Consider the following 20,169-nt stretch of genomic DNA (forward strand, 5'->3'; position numbering starts at 1 on the left):
GCATTACTCTACAAGGGTGAGCTCTCCCGTTGCAGCACCATGGCAGGGGAAACGTGATGAAAGGGCTGAAAGAGCAAGAGTTATCCAAGAAAGCAAAACTTTCAGCTGTCAGGGCTCAAGCAGCTAGAGAAGGATGAGGAAGTGTCAAACAGACAGCCCCATCTCTGAGGGTTTCCCAGGGTGAGGAGTGCTCTCTTCAGTTTTGACACCTGCATCTGTAACTGCCCGTGTAAAGTGTCCTGGCTGCAATTTATTTCCTGGAGCACTCTGCGAGACCATGCGGAAATCAGTGGGACTGGGAAAATAAAGCTCAGAATCCCTTTCCTGCCTCCAGGTAAACCCACTCATACATGAAAGGTGAAACAAGTGTGTTATACATGAGAAAACACCAGAGAATAAACACACTGCAAGGAAGAAGCCTGTGTTGGCCAGCAGATCTCTTCCAGTTCTGACCTTTGTTTTCCACGTTCCTCATTTATCTTCCATTATTAATCAGATGGGGCAGGTAGGAGTGAAGGCAAATATACATCTCTGCTCTGTAGTGTAGCTACCAGGTTTCAGTAAGCTGGCTACAGCTAGCTGGGACTGTGCTTCAGTCCCTCTAGTTACACCCACACTGATAAACCTAACAGCCAGGACACCAGCTCAAATGCTGACTGCTGGCCATCGATGCTGCTAAGCTGTTAGCAGTACCCTAGGCAATGCCTGGTCATGGTTCAAGGGACAGCAAGGGCCAGGGAGCCCTCCCAGCAAGCAGGATAGATGAACCTAAACTGCCTTTCAAGGAGGAAGGATGATTGGTGGTACAGATGAGAGTTATGTATGCTCGCTGGCTTCAGGACTGAAGAATAAACCTGGATTAAGTACTTACTAGTTTAAACATAGCCTGTGTGACCAAGAAGCCTCTAAATTTGAAGTCATGAGCCATGAGCTCTGCCAAAGAGAATTGTCACAACCATATCTTTCAACAGATGCTCCTGTGACACTTCTCTGAGAGGTTCCTTATGGACTTTCGTTCCAGCAATATCTGTACTGACTGACCCAATGTTAGGACAACATTTGACCTGGACTTATGCAGAGTACCCCACGTTCTTGCTCTCTGAATCCATCAGCTGTGATGGGAAATTTCTGATTGAAAGTTCTGGGGGAAAAAGCACATTTGGCCATTTCCATAAAATCCACTTGGACGGGTGAGCTCTCTTGAACGCACAAGGGATCCCTTCTGAAGTCACACAACCATTTACAAGCAAGATCCCCCTCCCTGCTTTACAGCAAAAGTACTCTCTCCCCAAAATTCAGCTTCACATTAGCTATTCCTGATATGACCCAGGGAGACCACACTCACCAGAAACCAGAAGTGTATGAACCAAGTTGCTCTTTCTCCACTGCCCTGATTCTTTCGGATTTTTGGCTGTAAGTCTTTATATTTTTTGTTATTATTTATTATCATTATGAATCTCTGATGATTCAAATTAGAAGGGGTTTTATAACTTTACTCAGCTGAAAGTTTTACTTGTTCCAGACATATCAAATGTGTGCGCATATGTATAGATATATAGAATCATAGAACCATTAAGGTTGGAAAAGACCTCTAAGATCATCAAGTCCAACTGTCAATCCATCACCACCATGCCTGGTAAACCATGTCCTGAAGCTATACTATGTCCTGAAGTTAAACCATGTCCTGAAAACGAGAGAGTGTATATATATACAAATCCTTTTATTTAATCAACCAAGTCTGTGCACACAGTTTTAAACCCCCATGTTAAAAATTCTGTATTTGGTTTGGAAACTGAGCTTGCAGGCTCAGACAACAGTTATTAAGCACAGCCACAGCACTGGATCATAGAGGGGCTTTTTCCCTGGACAAAAAGCCAAAGCAGTTTTTTTTGTTGAAGGCAAAACCCACTCTGGCTTGCAAATCAGGCAAATAAAACTGTTGCTTGCCTTTGCATGAAACCCACCAGCCATTGCCTTTGGTGTCTGCAGGTGAACGCCCAGTCATGGTCACTTCTTGCCCAGGTCGGATCAGAGCCTGGAGACGTGCTGCAGCGCAGCAAAATAACAAAATTACCAAGACTACGAGCTTTCTTAATTTAATTCCTTATTGTTTCAAAAGCTCTGAGCATAATTTTCTGTCTACAGACTCAGATAATTGCTGGACGTAACTCAAATGAAACCCAGATCAAAAGTATTAATGAAGCCTCATAAAACTCTAGCTACCTGCCAGCCCAGTGTGACTCATTTTGATCTTGGCTGTGGTAGTAAATTAGCAGTAATCTTTTCTTTATCATCTTGGAAAGTGGCACTTGAGAAGGTTTTAAGCCGTGTTCGGTACACTCATTCACTAATTTTGCAAAGCTGGTTTAGTAGCAATCATCTGTCCCTGAAAACAGCTTAGCCCCACAGCCAGGAGTGATGAATCAGAGAAGCACAGTGGATTTACTGCAATGAATCACACCGCATAGCAAATAGACTGAGGAACAGCCCCCTCAGTCTATCTCCAGATCCACGTGTCTTGACTAACTGATTTCTTGCTTGATTCTCAGGACTGGAGTCGGCTGCACTTTCATCCAGCTCTGTGTGGAAGCCTTAACACTAGTGTTTGTCTCCATTATGACCTGTCGGATGGAGCTCTACAGCTGAACAGTTATAGGGCTTAAATCTGTCCTCAACACCCTGAACCACAGTGGTAATCCTGGATACTGCACCTTCTGCCTCTGCACCCTCCTCCAAGGTTATGCCTCTTTGGAGTGATTCAAAAGTGCACAAGAAAGAGGATGAAAGTGGATAGGTCTGGTTAAAATTAGGCACCTGTTAATGCTCAAGTGGATGCTTTTGATTTCAGAGACACCGAAGAGAGTACAGGGTAGAGGTTGGACCTGAGTGATGAGACAGGTAGAGTCCCAGTCATCCATCCTAGCAGCTACACACCCTGCAAGTAAGCTGGCACTCACTGAACAAGCACCTCTTCTTACTTTCTTTTATGCTGGGGGGCAGGATGGGAGATCCAAAGCAGCAAGCAATGGGATGTAGAATCTCTGCACCCCTGGGCTGGGAAAAACTTTACCAGTATGACTGAAGCATCTCCTTGGTTGCTTCTTCATCTCTTGCTGGCAGCTTCAGCAGAGAAATCCAGGAGCAAATGGGCTCTGGAGAACTTGTCTCACCTTGCAGCCAGACCTGAGGCCCGGCTGAGGAGAGCCCCTCTGCTGCAGCTTTCCTGGAGATAATAGGGGAATTCACTCTCCTAGGCTGTCGATCTCGTACCTTTTAACTGGCACTGAACTCACTTTAATAAGGAAAGGAGTAAAGCGATTTCTCATTTCACTGATAACCTGAACTCTGACTGAAAATAAAACCCCCAAATGGAAAATCCAGACACTAAAGCTTCAAGCCCAATGTGCAAAGATTCAATCCCGCTAAATCAGTAAATTCCCTCATGGAAATTAAAGGCACTAATTGATTTGTGAAAACATCATCTGGATGGGAGCTGAACTGGCGAGATTTACAAGCCTTTCTCCTAATCCCCAGATACTCCAATCAGTCCGGTTTGACAGGGGAACAGAGAACTGCCATGGATGAACAAGGGGAGACTAAGATTTCTTATTTTGTACCTTTTCAATGAAATACCAGTGCATTTAATGACCAATTTCTCTCTTCCTGAGGCCATTTCTGCAGGCTTCTGAGAGCATTTGCGGATCGCTTTGATGCTTTCCACAACCAGGGCAAATGCTCCTCTCAGACACCTTCACATGAACCCTCTGAATTCACCAAAGCAGCATCAATGGGGTGAAGAGAAAAAGGGATGCCTAACGAGGAGGAAGGCCCTTTGATAGGGCAGATACCAGGGCTCCTTTTGTGTTTCATCTCAGGAGACAGCCCTGGGGCTTTCAGGCATGACAATCAAACAAGCAATGCTTCTGCATAAGCCAGCAAGTACATGAAGGCTGTGGGAAAGGTAGGAATTGATACTTTAAAACCGAAGGGAGATTCACTTCTCTAAGCACAGTTATGACATTTATGCCTGAATTTAAGAGATTAGTGACTGGTCCTGCTGCCGTGCAAAGCTGTGGACCCAGCCCAATGGGGCCCAAAACACAGTCATGACCAGAAGCACTAGGAATTGCAGCTTTTAGGGACAAAACTGCATAATTTAACCAGCCCCAGTGATCTGTAATAATACCCAAACAAGGAGCATAGTGGTACTGGAGATAAACTCCAGGTTGCAGTTATGAGGGAGAAACCTTCAACACCAGGTTGGAGACCTGCTGTATCTGCCTTTGTAATTAAAGCATGAAGCCTCCACGGCAAGCTTCTGGTGAGAACAGGCAGTTGGATTTTGCTGCATTAAGCCAGGAAGATTTACTCTGCTAATGAAGACAGGATGCAGGACCATTTAGGTTTGGACTACACAGAGTTTGTTTGGGGAAAGCACCCTGCTCCTTCCCATCCCTCACTAGACTGTGGAAATTTTGTCCCAGGGTACACATGAGCACAGACACACATTGAGCATCCAAGTGTCACAATGAATGGGCAATACACTGCTGGCCTTTTAGTCTTCTCAGGAGGCAAGTCCACCAGGTCTCAATGGTCTTGGGCTCTGGGAAGCAGCTCTGCCCAAATGTATTTCATAGTGAACACAATGCTTGGAAAGCATTTTTCTGTATCAAGGATTATCATGAACACACCAGTGCTGCATTAGAAAACCGTGGGAAGTGGTAGGGGCTGTCCATGGGGTTCTTACCTGAAGATGCTCCACTCAGGCTCGATCCTCAGGATGGTTGGATCCTCTACATATTCATACTGCAACTCCTGATGTATCTTGGCCTTGTCCACTCTCACGGACACCTTCACTTTCTCAAAGCCTTCATCTGAGGCAGTGGTGTTACAGACAATGTGCTTGGTGGATCTCCTGTGAGCAGCAGCAAGTAAATATAAACCAGATGCTACAAGCAGCGAGCCAAATGGTGCCGAAAAGAGCCCAGCTACTTACTCTTATGTCCTGTGACCCTAACCTATGCACTGCACAGTGGCAAAACTCACTGCTACAGGAATATGCCATGAATAGTGTGACGCATTTATCTGAGGAAGTGACTTTGCCTTTTCACTTGTTTAAATGCAGCCACAAGAGCCATCATTTTTTCTCAGGTCTCAGAGTGAAAACTGAACCCCAAGAGGCGTCCAAAACAGACCTCTCTCTCCAGAAACAGTTCTGTGTGATTAAATACTTGATGGATGTTTCCTTCCTGCCTGCAGACACATGCAGCAGCAGCTCATAAAAAGGGGTGTTTGCACCTCAGCTTTCCAGTCTGGGATAATAAAGTTTACTTTGCATTAGGAATGTAAGCCTTGCTTAAGTGCAGTTTGTAGCATGCCTGGGACCTTTGCATGGGAGGTGCTAATGTAGTGGGAAACATTTTATGATTATACTCAGAGTATTCTGCATAAGCCTTTCCTTTCGGGCAGGGCTCAAAACCAACTCCAGGTCTGAATTTTGCAGTGGCCCTTACCTTCCAGAAAGAGCCAAAGTGCCAGGATCCAAACACCCTCAGCCTCATCTTGTACCCCTAGAAAGGACAGATCGGGGTGCATCCTTCCCTTGCAGAATGGCACTCACCTTCGCTGACTGCAACACCCTGAAAGACCACGCTCAATCCCTCCTAGAACTCCCCAGTCTCTTTGCTAAGCAGCTCCGAGCAGCTGTGGTTTCCCACTTGGCCTTTTAAATCACAAGCTGTGACTTCACCCTCCCAAATTAGAGATGCTGGATCACATACAGGGGGCTAAACAGATTCCCCACAGCCTGGAGAGGGAAGGGCATTGCCCCAAGACAGTGGTCCCAGGTCTCCTGTGAATGGGGTCTTCTTCTGCCAAGGACAGGCTGGGAGAAATGTGCCAACTTTGTCTTCAGCCTCCACTGATACTGGCAGCAAAATGTGTTGCACTGGGTAGTTTTGAGCTGCGGGAGCCCCTGGGAATGGGATTCAGGCTCATTCTCACAGGGATCAGGGAACATTCAGCAGGTAACTCTGACATTAAGCCTCTCTGAACCGCCATTGAACAGGAGCCAACCCAGAGCTGAAATGTTGCAAATCATCCATTTCTTAGCACTACAGGACTATTCTGTGATAAAAGGGAGGTGTTTAAATACTTAAACTGATGTTGTCAGATTTGCTTTGTTGCCTCTGCTAAAGCAGGGACATGAAAATGAATCTTTTAAAAGACTTACTCCCAGAGCAAGTAGCATAGCATGGGACCGTGCAAAATTGCAGTGCAATTTGACAAGGGTCCATAGAAAAAAGCACATCAAATACCAATCAAAACAGTCACATAAATCCTATTGTCCCACCCCAAAACATGCACAGTAAGGTTGTGTGCGGTGCAGAATGAAAAAGTCCCGTTGCTGAATAGACGTGGGCACAGGCAAAAGGGGCACTCGAGGTACAGGGTGTCTGGGCTGCAGAAGTCTCTTGACCATAATTGCTCACATCTTTCAGACTCAGGCACATACAGTAGGAAGGACTCGTCTGTACCTGTAGAAGAGGCAGGGTTGTCGTCCAAAGGTCACGATGACATGGCTGCCGGCATTGAGGTTGTTGCCTGTAATTGTCACCTGGGTTCCACCTGACACTGGTCCCCGCTTCGGCTTCAGATCAGAGAGCGTCAGAGTCTGTGAAGACAAAAAGTTGTGTTGAAAACACAGCAGAGGAGCATAGGTACTGTCCCTCTCTCGTTTTAGTGATGGAGAGAGATAGGCACCCCCAGGCATTAGCCACAGGGTAGCTGGACTTCAGAAGATGACCATATCTTCTGGCCAATACAGGAGCCTGGGATGACACCAATCCTGTCATAGACACCCTGCTTGAATGCCAAATTTGGTGGGATGAGTTCAGACCTAGCCCCAGTCTGTTCTCCTCACCCTTGCAAAATCAGACCTGCCCTTGTACCAGCTCAGAAATGCCTTGCAAAATGATTTCCACACCTGGAGCAGATGGAGCCACAACCTCCCATCTCCACTGCTTGTTTGACACACCTCAGAGGTCTTTTTGCCGTTATGCAACACCAACTCTGCAAGATAAAACACTTCTCGAACTTGCTGATTGGAACTTAATGGGGACTCTCCACCTCCAAACTGTGGAGCTCACAAGTGATAAAAATGATCCGGTCTTGAAAAGATTACTCTAAACCCTATTGATCTGAGAAGGGAGCAGAACTTGCAGTACAGCTCCAGAGAGATGCCTAAAAACTCCCCCTTTGCTCATGGGCCTTTTCCCTGGGAAGGAGGAGAGCTGTGGTTCAGCAGACTGTCTGTGCTCGTGTCTTGCCTCTCCCACACGCCCACTGCATGACGCCGAATGTTTCTCTTTTTATTATCAGACTTGGATGCTGAGACAGTCTAATGCTGCATGAGTGTCCTGCACCGATACAGCTCTGTGGTGCTTATGCTGAGATGTATTCTGAAATACTACAGCCGTAAAAGGAGCAGTGTCCAGATGAACGCCTTTTTCTGCTGAGTTTCCCAGTCTTTTTTCCAACCATAACATGGTGCTGTGTTAATGTACCAAAAAAGAGGCACAATTCCTTTACAGGCCCCAAATCTCAGACCTCTTTTTCTTACCCTCCCGCTCTCGCTTCTTACCAAAATCAAGATAAAATACTTGCACTCTAAAGGCACAGATCACCCTGTTACCACAATGCAGAGAGGAGACATCCATTTTCAGGGAGAAATTTGGAGTTACAGTTTATTCTTTCATTTGCATTTTAATAGAAAAACTTTCCACTCAGTCCCAAGTGAAAAGCTACTATATGCATTTAAATGAAGATTATTTTTTCCCCCCTCTCTTTAAGAATGACGGCACAAATGCTTGAAGCTCTCCTCAGCTCCTCCAAACTAGCAGGTATATCACATAGCCACCTTACTGAGCTCTGGAGACCATTAATCCGTGTTTATAAAACCACCTGACACACACCACAGCTCCCACTCTCACATATGCAGAGCCCTCTCTGTCTCTGTTCCCATCTGGTTAATCATTTTGAAAAACAGCGGCAAGGTTTCCACTTTGCTTTTGTTCAAAATGAAGCTTCTGCATGGAGAATGAGCAGAACATGTAAATCAGACATACAGCTCTGTAGAAAAATCTGTTGTCACAGCCGGACTTTTCTTGTGTTTAAACTTGTGTGTTTCTAACATGATGGTTTGGAAACTGTTTTGCATCGGGAAGTCCCTCCCTTATTAATTGCTGAAGGTTGGGAGGATACACAAGAAGTAAGAATAAATTAAGCAACAAGAAATGCTCTGTTTCTTATACTTTTCTGGGAATACTCTCTAATAGCTATTCTAGGGATAAAAGATGCAGGAGGAGTATGTAGATGCAACAGATGCACTTCAGTACGTAGTGTTTCTCTATTTTTAGGGTATCAGCTCAAGCTGTGATGACAACTCCTCTTTAATCCCTTATCGATGGCCACCCACACCAGTGCAAAGTACTGCTGACCACGAAGACTGCTGCTGGGAGGTGACCTCCCACCTGGGAAAAAATGGGTTGAGAATGACCAGCCTGGTGCACATAGCCTACTCAACCGTGTTGCAGCAGTAGGTGCTTTACAAGCCATAGAGGAACATTGGAGTTAAAGACCCAAAGCCCTTGTTCCACTCCTGGATGGGTGTTCCCTGCCCTGTCCCCAGAGGTAAATAAACTGGCCATGCCATTTTGAGGATCCTCATGGACCAGAACTACATCAGCAACGCTCCTTGGCAAGGCGTTGCTGTGTCTCGTGCTAATTGTACGAAAGGGTTTGTGGCTAAGCTTTCAAAGTTGTGATAAACCGTTAATTATTCACAGTGGCCTTCATAAATATTGCACAGCATGTTTCCAGTAAAACTCAGCCTCCAGGCTGTTTACCATTCCCTTGCTGGTGAAAAGTGATGGAAAATGCAAGAGGGTCTAGTGGATCTGCAATAGGCTGGACAGTGTTCATGAGGGGAAGAGGCCAGGAAATCTTCTGTACCTTTCTAGGAACTTTCCTGCTTGCCTCTGCTCCCCAACCCTTTACTTTCCTCCACTACCTCCTCCACACAGGCTGTCCACAGAAAAAATGCCATCAGAGCTGTGTCTAAACTGACCTCATGGTGCAATTCAAAACCTTGGTTACCACTTCATTCCTCCTAGGGGACAAGGGCAGACCAAGATGTGACTCAGACACAGTGTGTGCACCTGGGTTTCCTTTCTATAGGTTCAACAATAGCAACAGGAAGGGAAAGATGGAATGGAGACCTGTTGAAAATGCTCTCCTGGGACAAGGATTTTCGGAGCAGACCCAGCAGAGATGTAATTAGAGGAGCCCACACCACCTGCACTGAGCCACAGTATTCTTATCCAGAACTAGAATAAAGGCAAACCTTCTTCAACATTGGAATTGAAAAGTGAAGGGTTTTTTTTTTTTATGTAAAGACCATGGCAATAATCGTAGCAAAAAAATGAATAATTAAAAAAAATTATTTTCATTTAGATCATCATAAATTTCATTTCAGCCTGCAACCAAATGCTTTGTTTCCCTTTTGGCTTATTGAACTCTCTAATGCAATTTGCATTTTTGATCACAGATGGGTTTGAATCAAACTAGCAGCATTTTGAATTTAAAAGTTTCAGTGAGAAATGTGGAGAAGAATTCTTCTAGCATCTCTAAACTAAGCTACCTTTTTTTAAAAACACTGAAATTAAATACTCTGTTGAGTTCAAAATATCATCTCTTCCAATTCTTGCAGGAGAGGGGAAGGCTGAACTTACTGGGCAAATTTGACCCTGTTTTGCTTCAAACCTTTTGAAAAGTAGTGGATTTACTATGCATCAGAAAGCCACATTAATCTCCTGTGTCATGTCCTTCCTCAGTTTTCAAACATCTTCCTTCCCTTAAAGCTGCCACCCACTGCTGCAGAACGCCAAGGCATGTTGTGATGCCTGCAACAACATCTCCACCCTTCTGGCAGAAGTGGCAGAGGAAGCCAAGCCGCACCAACACACGTCCCGCTATGAAAGCAACGGACATGGGCGAGGGCATACGATGGGCAGGCAGGAGAGCGTCCGTATTTATTTCTGTCTAGCGCAAAGGTATCGAGGTACTCGGCAGAGAAAACCCTGTTGACACCACGCTCATGCACGACTGGGATAGCTGGCAGCCGGAAAGCCAGCAGAGGGAAAAGCTGTCGCAGACGGACATGGATGATCAAAATCAGACAACAATTCCAAGAGTAGCAAAGGTGACATGCTGAAGTGTAATGTCCTGGAAAGAGCGCTTCTGTCTGCACAGCGGGCGCTATCTCTCAAGGTGTTTCTCTGCCCCCACCACTGTAGCACCTGAAGTGATATCAGAAAATACAAAGAATAGAGAAACCTCGCTAGTTAAAGGGGAAATCCAGGATATGTGCATTCATTACAGGTTCCGTTTACCATAAAAAAATGCTTGTGCATGTGGAACACCTCGGAATAGACCCATTCCCTTGCAGGATTAAAGAGCTTTAGATGGGAGTAAAGAGAACCTCTCTTCTCAAATTTGAGCAGATCTGCACTGATCAAGGCCAGGCAATGCTTGCATGTCCCATCAAGGGGCCTCGCAGGAATAAGCAGGTCTCTTGGACAAGGAGCATCAGTAGAAAAGAGGAGAATGGAGCAAAAAACCAAGCCAAGTGTGCAATATATGTTGGTCTCTGCAAAATTCCTCCTTGGCAAAGTGACAGTCTCAGGCTTAACTCGCACCAGTAGTGCAGAATCAGCTCCAGAGCCCCTCTGATTTCTTTGCAAGCTGATGTCCCAGACAGACGGTGTAGCAAGCCAGTTTGCCAGCTCCACAAGTATCTCTAAAAAGAGGAGCACGTCTGCTCTTCTGAGTGCCATCAGTACACACTGCTGACTCCAGACAGCCTGCTAAGGGTGACTACTTGTGATAGGTATCCCTTTCTTATTCTTCTTTCAACATATTTAACGCTTGGGTCTGCAAATGCAGGGAACTCCCTGCTTCAGGGGTACAGTCTGCTGCAGGGAAGCGAGTGGGAGTTGTGCGTGTGATCCCACCACTCACCAGCCCTAGGGACTTCCGACTTCATCCCCAAATTCTTCATGACTAAGTCCTCTCCCCAGACCACCTACTCTTCCCACTGTCAGACACATGAAGTGTAGCGGCAGGAGGAAGCTACGTAAAACAAACCAGTGTGTTGGCATTTATGGCAGCCAATCCCGTGGAGAGCTGTGCACTCAGAGGATCATCCTGGACTTATGTCTGGCCTGTATTCTGAGGCTTGAGAGAGACCTAGGATGAGCTGAGGGTAGTGACTCAGGATCTGCTAGGCTGTGCCAACCACAGCTCTGAGAGAGCAGACCTCTGTTGTCCTGAGCCCATCCCTCCAAAGGTCTCACCCTTACTCATGTGTACAGGTACCACCTTTAAAAGCTGATTGAAGTTCAAGCTTGCTTGAACCATGAAGCATCCAAATCTGTTGCCCACTTGCACTGAGCCCAAATCATGCTCTGCAGCTCATCCGCAGCCTGGCTGGTGAACTGGTCCCTCTAGTGCTGCTGGGGTGCGGCACTGCTTCACCTGGACACCTAGGAGACCACCTAAAGCAAACAGCCCTTGAATGCTACTTCTTGCAGAAATACCTGCCACTGCCATGGTGACTGCCTGTGGCCCAGTAAATGGGAATTTTTGTCCTTGCTAGATGAAGGCCATGGAGTTTGCAGAGATGAAACCTTGCAGGGTCTCTGAATGTCTCCGGGCTTGCTGTGTTCTGAGCTAGGTGTCCCTATGATCACAAGTGTCTTGTGGACCAGGGTCTCATGTCCTATCTGCCTGAGCTCAGCACCCACATGCCCAAGGGCTGTCACCCCAGGCAGGCATTGCCCAGCAAACACCAGCAGCTCTGCCACTGCTGCTAGGGTCCAGGGAGAAGGGAGGAGGTGATGGGGAGGAGAGGGATGAAGATAAGCCTGGGAGGGACCCGAGACTGAGGAGGGCACAAACTGAAGTATAGGAAGTTCCGTCTCAACATGAAGAAGAATTTCTTCCCTCTGAGGGTGATGGAGCACTGGAACAGGCTGCCCAGGGAGGTTGTGCAGTCTCCTTCTCTGGAGATGTTCAAGACCCACCTGGACAAGGTCCTGTGCAGCCTGCTGTAGGTGACCCTGCTTCAGCAGGAGGGTTGGACTAGATGACCCACAGAGGTCCCTTCCAACCCCTACCGTTCTGTGATTCTGTGATTCTGTGAAATCGCACCATGAACATCACACTCCTCCTGCTGAAGACTTAAGGGTGGTAATGACTAGTGGCAATCCCCATGTTTCTGCTGTAGGATACTGGTGCCTTCAACTGCAGGGCCTGCAGGGATGCTGGTAGGGTCAGCATCACACCCGGGAAAAGTAAGATTCCAGGAAAGTTTTTTTTCCTTTCTTCTTTTTCTTTTTTCTTTCCTCTATAGCTTTTTTAACTATTAATGAGGATTTTCTGAACTAATTTGGACCACGGCTGTATGTAACTGAAACTGGACTAATAATTTGGACTATTATTAGATTGTTAAAACATTAATTAGGTGAACTATTTTTGCTCATAACAAGATTTTGAAAGGAAATGGAAGTTTGGTGTGTCCAGGACAGCAGTGAAGAACTCAGAGGCTGAATGTAGTCAAGAACAATGGATAGATGCAGCAAAGGGGACCAGAGCCTGAGGACTATCAGGGCCAAGGACAACTTCTCACAGGAGCTTACCATAAAGTAGTAGAGCTGTGAAGACCTGGCCATGAACTCCGGTTTGCACTCGGCCACACAGATTTCCACGAATCCAGCATGCTGGCTGGGCTTGGCCTCCCCCATCTCACATACTATCCTGTGGAGAAAATATGAAGCAGAAGCAAGGTTTGAGGGATGGTTTGGTAGTCTGGGTAAGATAGAATTGGAGCAAACATCCCACACTGCTGGGAAATGGACTGTAGACTTAACCGTCCTCTTCTTTCCAATACAGAATCCAAATTGTGGACTAAGTTATTCTTTAATGAGTGGTGGCTTCTGGTTGTTGGCACTCAGAAGGGCAAATGCTCAGCTTGTGTAAATCAACACATCTTTACTTCAATATACAGGTAAATGCTGGGCTGAGGTCTGACCCTAGGGTTCCCTTTGTCCTGCAGCCTTGCATCGTGGACAGCTTTGCAGCTGTAAGGCTTAATGAACACTTCAGCATGGGATAAGCTGCTTCATGGGACTGCTGCCCCACAAACTGGAGTTGAACACCCTTCTGGCAGCTGTTATGTGAGACATGAAAGATAATTTTAGGGTATATGCCATAAGGGTTATCTAAATATGCAATCTGAATACAGTAAAAAATAAATTATTAGCTCCTAAATTGCAAGTGAGGGATGGTATCTTCCATTCCTCACTTCCAAGGCTGGGTGGAATGGAGTCCTTAGAAGACCTTACAGGTAGCAATGACTGTTATTAGGTGTGCTGTGGCCCACAGTCTGCCACACACCCAACTTACTGCTCTGCTGGGATGTACCCTTCCACCAGTGGTTTGCATTCTACTCCAGCCACTTTGACGTGAGACGCAATATCTCTGAATTCCAGCCCCAGATTCTCTCCACGGATTGTCACTTTGGTCCCTCCTTCACGAGGGCCTGTCACTGGATTGATCTGCAGAAGCAAGCCAAGAAAAAGGAGAATAATCAAACCACCTGTGCAAAGGTATCAGCATCCTCTCACGTGAAAGACAAGGCAAGTCTTTGTGACCACTAGAGATGCTCATGATTATGAATGCTGAACAGCTGAGTGAACAAGCCTACTCCAGATACATCACTAGGACAGGTGCATGCAAATACGTTCTATATCACACATGCTCCAACTTCAGAGCATCCAAAATTCTGTCTCTTTTACACTCTTTTGACTATTTGCAAAACATCCAGAGATGAGTAGGAGATATTTTCTAGGTAGGAGTGGGGATTTCTGCTGTTGCAGTTGAGTTCTACACTGTATAGACAGGAGGCATGGAAAGGCAGGATTGGGACATGGTGGAAAGAAATGAGAGAAAAAATCAAGAAAAGGACACAAATAGCTTCAGCCAGTCACTTTAAATCTTAAATTCCCAGCCCAAAGCACACGGAGTTTTAGATCTGTTCTGGAGGTAGATGTTGTTCATGCATCACAAAACTTTCACCTGCAAAAAAGATGAGATACAACAGAAACAGCTTGTCAGATTAGGTACAGAGTAGGTGGATGGTGACTGAGACAGCAGCAGTAGTTGTTGTGTGCCATCATATATTTATGAAACAGCTCCAGCTGCCCTCACAGGAGAGCTGGGGCTGGGGGAAGAGCAGACACAGGAGCATGGAAGGTTTATTTGTGGGATGGAGAACTCCTGACTGGGAAACCCCTCAGCCCCATCTTGAGATGAGTGGCTATCCCAACAGAGTAGGGGCTGGTGGCATGATGTTTGCATCTCCATCTGGACCTTCACCAGACTCTAGCAAAGGTAAGATTGCTGCATCTTGCTCAGCAGTGGTTGTGTTGGGCAGCAGAGCCAAAGCACCACCTAGACTCCAGAGCTCACCTCTCCCTCCCATTGCAGAGCTTCACCCTGCACCAAGAGGTGTCCATCTCTCTGCCATATTTCTGGCCCATGTAAAGGGTATATGTACGTGGAAAAGTATTTTGCATCCATCCACCACCTTTGTTCAGACCCAGGTGGACATTAGCATTGGAATTGTCACCTCAACATTGAAACAACACAGAAATCACGGGGCTGGCCCTTAACTGTCTCAGTTCTGCCCTTCCAATTATTCAGCATGTCCAAATGCTTTGCCATACAACTGGCTAGTTGAAAGGGGCTTCACACATTGCTTTCAAAGGGTATTCCCTGCTGCCCATTCAGGATGCCATGGCTGCCATCTGCCAGCGTTGGCACGGCCCTCTCTGCAATGAGGAAGAAGGAATTCCCTGTCTGAGGTCCATACTCGCCGGCCGATGGCTCTGCCAACTGGGAATTAGGGCTGGCAGCTTGATCCCTGCATAGCAGTCGGACTGGCAGGGAAAGTTGAGGCACTGGCACGAGCAGGGCTACTCTTGACTGCTTCCCAGCTCTGAGTTTGGCACCATGGTTAGCATAATTTCCACACAGAGACCAGTTTTTAGAAGGTCCATCTTTAATGAAATGAGAGATACCCTGGCAACTTTAGGGGATATTTTATTACAGGATATTTAATTTTAGGTGCCGTGAACCACCTCATGAATGACCATGTCTTTGCTCCCACTATCCAGGGAACCAACAGAGGTTAAAACATTAATAGCACAGATGATCACAAAGTGCTTGGACCTGTAGGGTCATGTTCCATAGACACAACCTCTGCAGCACAAGATCCTTGCAGTGGCCTGGTCTCAGGTCCAAAAACCAGAAAAATGCCACTTGAGCTAACAAAATCAGAACCATGGCAGGTTTATTCCTACTCAAAAAGTCAACAAGTTACTTTAGTATTCCTAAACAAAAATCAGTAACACTCATAAATCTGATAGGTGAAATGATTATTTGGGTAGGATGGGCATTTGACCTTTGGATGATCTGTGGTGATGAAATTGATAGACAAGTAGAAAACGGATAAAAAGATAAAGAAAGAGAGAGGCAATTGTGGTTATTTTCCAGGAAATGAAGAAAGTATCTAAAAAAAGAGAAAGAAAATGAAATTTCTATACTAGTACTGATTGTCTCAGTTGGGGACTCCATATTGAAAACTTCAATTATTTCCAAAAAATGGCAATACCAAAATATTTTTATTCTGAACCATTAATAAATATCTATTCAAGCAAAATTTCCTGTTTGAAATACTTATTTTGCTGATGGCAGTTCATCCTCTCCTGATAAAACACTTTATATGAATGATGCTGGAAGGCTAGAATATATCACCACACCAAATTCAATCAAAATTAAAAAAGAAAGATAAACTAGAATTCCCAGATTACATTTTATTTTCTTATGTATTAGACACACTTTGTAAGCGAACTGAGTTCCCCATGGAATATTTTGGCTCTGTTTTGTGATTATTAAACTTGCCATCAAGTGGTTTTTACCTGTTCTAGTAAGGTAGGTGTGTGGTAAGCTAGATCTGTAGTTAATTAGGGCTCATCTATGCTTGAAAGAGCCTGCTAGCATGGGCGGTACATCTCATACATGTCAAAAAGAGGATTTTTCTTTTTGTAGGACTACTATCATTACTCTGGATAAAAGAATTTGTAGTGGTGAAAAGGAACATCTTGCTAGAAATGTCCTTCTCTTTGGAACTAAGGATGATTTGAGACAAAATTTTCACTGCAGAAGCCACAAAAAAGTCAGTGGAAACATTGTTATGCTCCTTCCATCTCTGTCTAAAGCACAGATTTTTTAAAAATTCTTGTTATGACTCAAAAAGCATCAACAGAAAACTTCCCGGAGTGAAGCCAACACAGCACCTCTGTACCCCTCCCAGTGCCATTTGTTAATTGGTAAAGGCCAGTTTCAAAACCCACGTATTTCCTTAAAGCAGAAGGGCCTGGGGTTCTCCCAGGAGCATGTGGGAGATCATTTTAACCCCAACTCACTACACTCCCCCATAGACGTGTACAAGAAGCAGGCGCTACGACACTGTTTTCGCAGCGAGAGAGAAGGAGCCCGTTTTTATCACAGGTGCGAAAATGTGGAACGAGACCTGTCAGTTTTGGAAAGAAAAATACAGGCAGGGGAAACAAAAGCTGCCAGGAAGTGTCAGCCCAGACCTGTGACACTGCGCCACAATTTACGCCCTCTGCTCATATCAGCCTAATGCTGCGGCTTGACACTCTTGAAGGGGGTTTTGTGGCTCAGCGAGTCTGTAAGTCCTTTAATTTCACTGAGTGGCAACCTAAATGCAAGAGCTAGTAAAGAAGCGCAGGTTATGAGAAGCTCTGTGGTGGGTAAGCGTGTGTGCCTGTGCAAGCGTGAGTACATGTGTTGTTTCTTCTCCTTCACCTGCACAGACACTGCCCTGGCTCCTCGCCAGAATACGCACGCTCTTACCAACCACTCTAGAGCTACCATTAGCTGCAATATATATCCAGTCACTTGAGATTTCTTCCATGCTAATGGCTCAGAAAAAGACTTTCTGAGAGCTACTTATGATTGCACCAGACAGTTGGAACATTTCATGAGCGACTATTGTAATGATCTGTTTGAGCTTTGAGAGCTGCTGGAGGAAATGCCAGCAGAATTAGAAGTAAATCCCCTCTGGAGCTGTAGGGTGAAGAACAAGTGCTTTTCAGACCATAAAGGGACTGTAGATGCAGGGTTGGGGTCAAAGCACAGCAGAGAACTGTGGATGGACCTTCAGAATATCATGCTACTGCATGGGCAGGTCCTTGTGTTTTGGGCTTCTGCTTTAGTTGGTCATTCGTCAGCTCCCCAATACCAAATTCTATGAATCTGTGAAAAATTTCTGAACCTTTTTCAAAGTTTGAGAATCTGAAAAGATTCAGAAAAGGTTTCCCCTAGCTCCCAATAGTTTTCAGGGCCTCAAAGCTGAATTTTCAGATGTAGCTGCTCATTCTAGGTGTCTGGGTGTGATTTCCACAGATTCAGCTGGTTCAGGTGGGCTCAAAATTACCAGCCCCAGATAAATCCAAGTGCAGTGGAGACTTCCACCTTGGAAACATCAGAATAAGCATGACACTTCAGCAGTCCAACTGAGTGAGTACTTTGGAGACTGATGAATGACAGGAAGATGGATCAGAACACAGTAAGAGAGATTCCTTTTAGTGGAATCTGGGAAAAAGAGATTCTACCCAGGCTTTTCTTTCACAAAACTTTCATGCACAGACATTCGTTTAGGGCTTGTCCATAACACCCAGACGTTTTGATTCTCAACAAAATACAATTGAAAAAGCCTTTCTTGCTTTCTAGGAAAATAACCGACCTAATTATTCATATTAAACCACAACCGTGGAGGCTGGATTTTCCTCCTTTGCATTTCTCCTTATCTTCTCCGTCTCGTTTTCCTCCTTACTCTTCTCATTTGCAAAGTAAGGCCCTAGCCACCCTGAAAGGGTACTCGTGTTAACTAAGGCATGGCGAGTGAGCAATGCTTAAGGCAGGAAGCAGTTGGTAAAGGTGGAACCTTCATTTTCAAGGCTCAGATCTATCCTGCTGCTGGCCCTGTGACCCTGAGCATGGTACCTGTCATTACGGCAACGGTGTCCTAAGACAGCACACAAAAAATCCTTTAGACTGCAGGCCTGATTTGTCTGCCTTGACTTCTCTCCCCTCCTCTCCTCCGTCTCTCCATATTTCTATTCTCTTATCTCCTCTTTGTACTGATCCCCCAGCTCTTCCTTTGGCCCAGTCAACACAATCAATAGGCAACCTTCTAAAGAACAATGTTATCCTGCAGGTTCTTCCCCTCAACCTTGCCCTCATTCTCTCGTTATCACTTAATAGGACAGTTCCAAACTTTGTTTAGTCCAGGTTTGATCCTGCCTCCTCCTTGAGCCTTCAAAGGGGAAAAGTTGACAACTATGCAGGGCTTTGTTTGCTCTGTGGAGACTTCTTTCACCATGCAAAGTCAGCCAGGCAAGAAAAAGAGCGTTACTCTGCTGGAATCTGTGGAGTCTTGTTATTTCTGGACATGGACTTTGTCCATCTCATGCTACCAGGAAGCATGAACTGCAACCTGCCCCCTTCTTCAGCCTCCTGTCAGCAAAACTCAAACCACTCTGGGATCACTCAACATCTTCTCAGCCAGACTGGCCAAAGAGACTGTTTCAAGAGACAGTTGGGCTCTTTAATTGCCCTCACGCTATCCATTTGAGATGCCCCAGAGCTTCTTGTCTCACCTTCAGCTGTTTCTCTAGAGGTCAAGATCTCCTAAAGGCTTCATGTCACATCTACCAGCCCTATGTGAGCAGGTCAGATGTTATGGGTTCCCTCAGACTGCACCAGTAGAATGTGTTTGTGCAACTGATTCACGTCCACTTTGACTATGGTGGGAACTCTGACACGCTTCTCATCCCTGTGTTGTAGACACCTGAAGTGGTGCGCCTACCTTTGAAGGCCACCATGGCCTCCCATCCTCAAGGGTGCCTGGGGCTTTGCCTGACCTGGTGGAGTACAGCCCTGACCTTCCCCTCACCAACCCAAAGATAATTCAGGAAAATAAACCAAGGAAAGGGTACAAGAGGGAATGTCCCAACTTCTTGCAGATCCATGACTTACATCCGTGATCTTGGGGTTGGTGCATTTGCCCTTCGTGCTGGACAACTCCAGCCACTGGCTGTCCTGGGCTGGACAGTGCTGCTTCAGGGTGCACTGGTTCTGCCCCTCGCACCAGCCACACTCGAAGTCCGGGTCGGCTTTCAGGCAGAGTCCGCAGCTGTCCCGCATGGCTCCACACTTGTACAGGTGAACTGGAGGGACAGGAAAACAGAGAGGACCTGAGAGACGCAGACAGCAAGGGAGAGTGGTGGCATGTCAGAGGGCAGAATGAGGAGGGAGAGAGGGGAAGGTGTTCTGGGCTGCTCATCTCAAAGGCAGGATGGGACGTCTCCAGGTGGCTAAATGATGGGGGGGAAAAAATGTTTACAACCTTCTTGAAACAAACTGCACTTGTCAGAGTTTGTTCCTCATTAAATACATTTTTGGAAGCTGAAAGCAGAAGGAAGGATGCTGCCCTCAGTAGGGTGAGGGGCTACAAGCAGGAGGCTGGAGGGAAAGGTGCTTGGACAGTGACTTGGCCTCAGTCCCTGGATTTTTCAGAGACTGATGGAATGTCATACGGTGCCACCTGTAACCAGTCTCATCCTCAGCTCTTCAACCTAAAATGATGTTGTATACCTGGTCTACCCACAGCTTAAACGTGAGGATTTGTCTGGTGTGAAACTACCCAGAACTGGGTGCCAAGGTGATGCCACTCAAGTTTCCTCCTTAACAGAAACCCTAAGAGATAATTGTAAATCCACAACGGTTCACTATGAGGCTGAATCCAGGGATTCACAATCAGCCTTTCCCCCTTTTTCTGCTCCAGAAATTCAGTCTGCTTTACACTTCGAAGTATTAAGTTGATCCTCCTCTAATACAGACAGCAATGACTAATGCTTAGCTCCACCTTGGGCTGCTGAATGATTAGAAGAAGTCAAA

The 20,169-nt window shown here is 45.9% G+C and overlaps 1 protein-coding gene across 2 annotated transcripts in view; it reads right to left on the bottom strand.

The window, feature by feature from the left end:
• The window catches only part of PLXNA4 (plexin A4), a 472,600-nt gene that overhangs the window by 63,384 nt on the left and 389,047 nt on the right, over window positions 1-20,169 (bottom strand). The window contains exons 12-16 of one of the 2 annotated variants that reach the window (XM_075429543.1): window positions 19,249-19,439; window positions 13,525-13,676; window positions 12,759-12,876; window positions 6,537-6,673; window positions 4,748-4,915 (exon numbers count right to left, since the gene is read on the bottom strand). In XM_075429543.1, the coding sequence (XP_075285658.1) occupies window positions 4,748-4,915; window positions 6,537-6,673; window positions 12,759-12,876; window positions 13,525-13,676; window positions 19,249-19,439 (766 nt within the window). Of the gene's footprint in view, window positions 1-4,747; window positions 4,916-6,536; window positions 6,674-12,758; window positions 12,877-13,515; window positions 13,677-19,248; window positions 19,440-20,169 lie in introns of those variants that run through there. The other variant, XM_075429544.1, reaches the window with a different exon arrangement.

The sequence above is a fragment of the Opisthocomus hoazin genome, chromosome 8, assembly GCF_030867145.1.
Source record: "Opisthocomus hoazin isolate bOpiHoa1 chromosome 8, bOpiHoa1.hap1, whole genome shotgun sequence".
In the NCBI taxonomy this organism is placed as follows: domain Eukaryota; kingdom Metazoa; phylum Chordata; class Aves; order Opisthocomiformes; family Opisthocomidae; genus Opisthocomus; species Opisthocomus hoazin.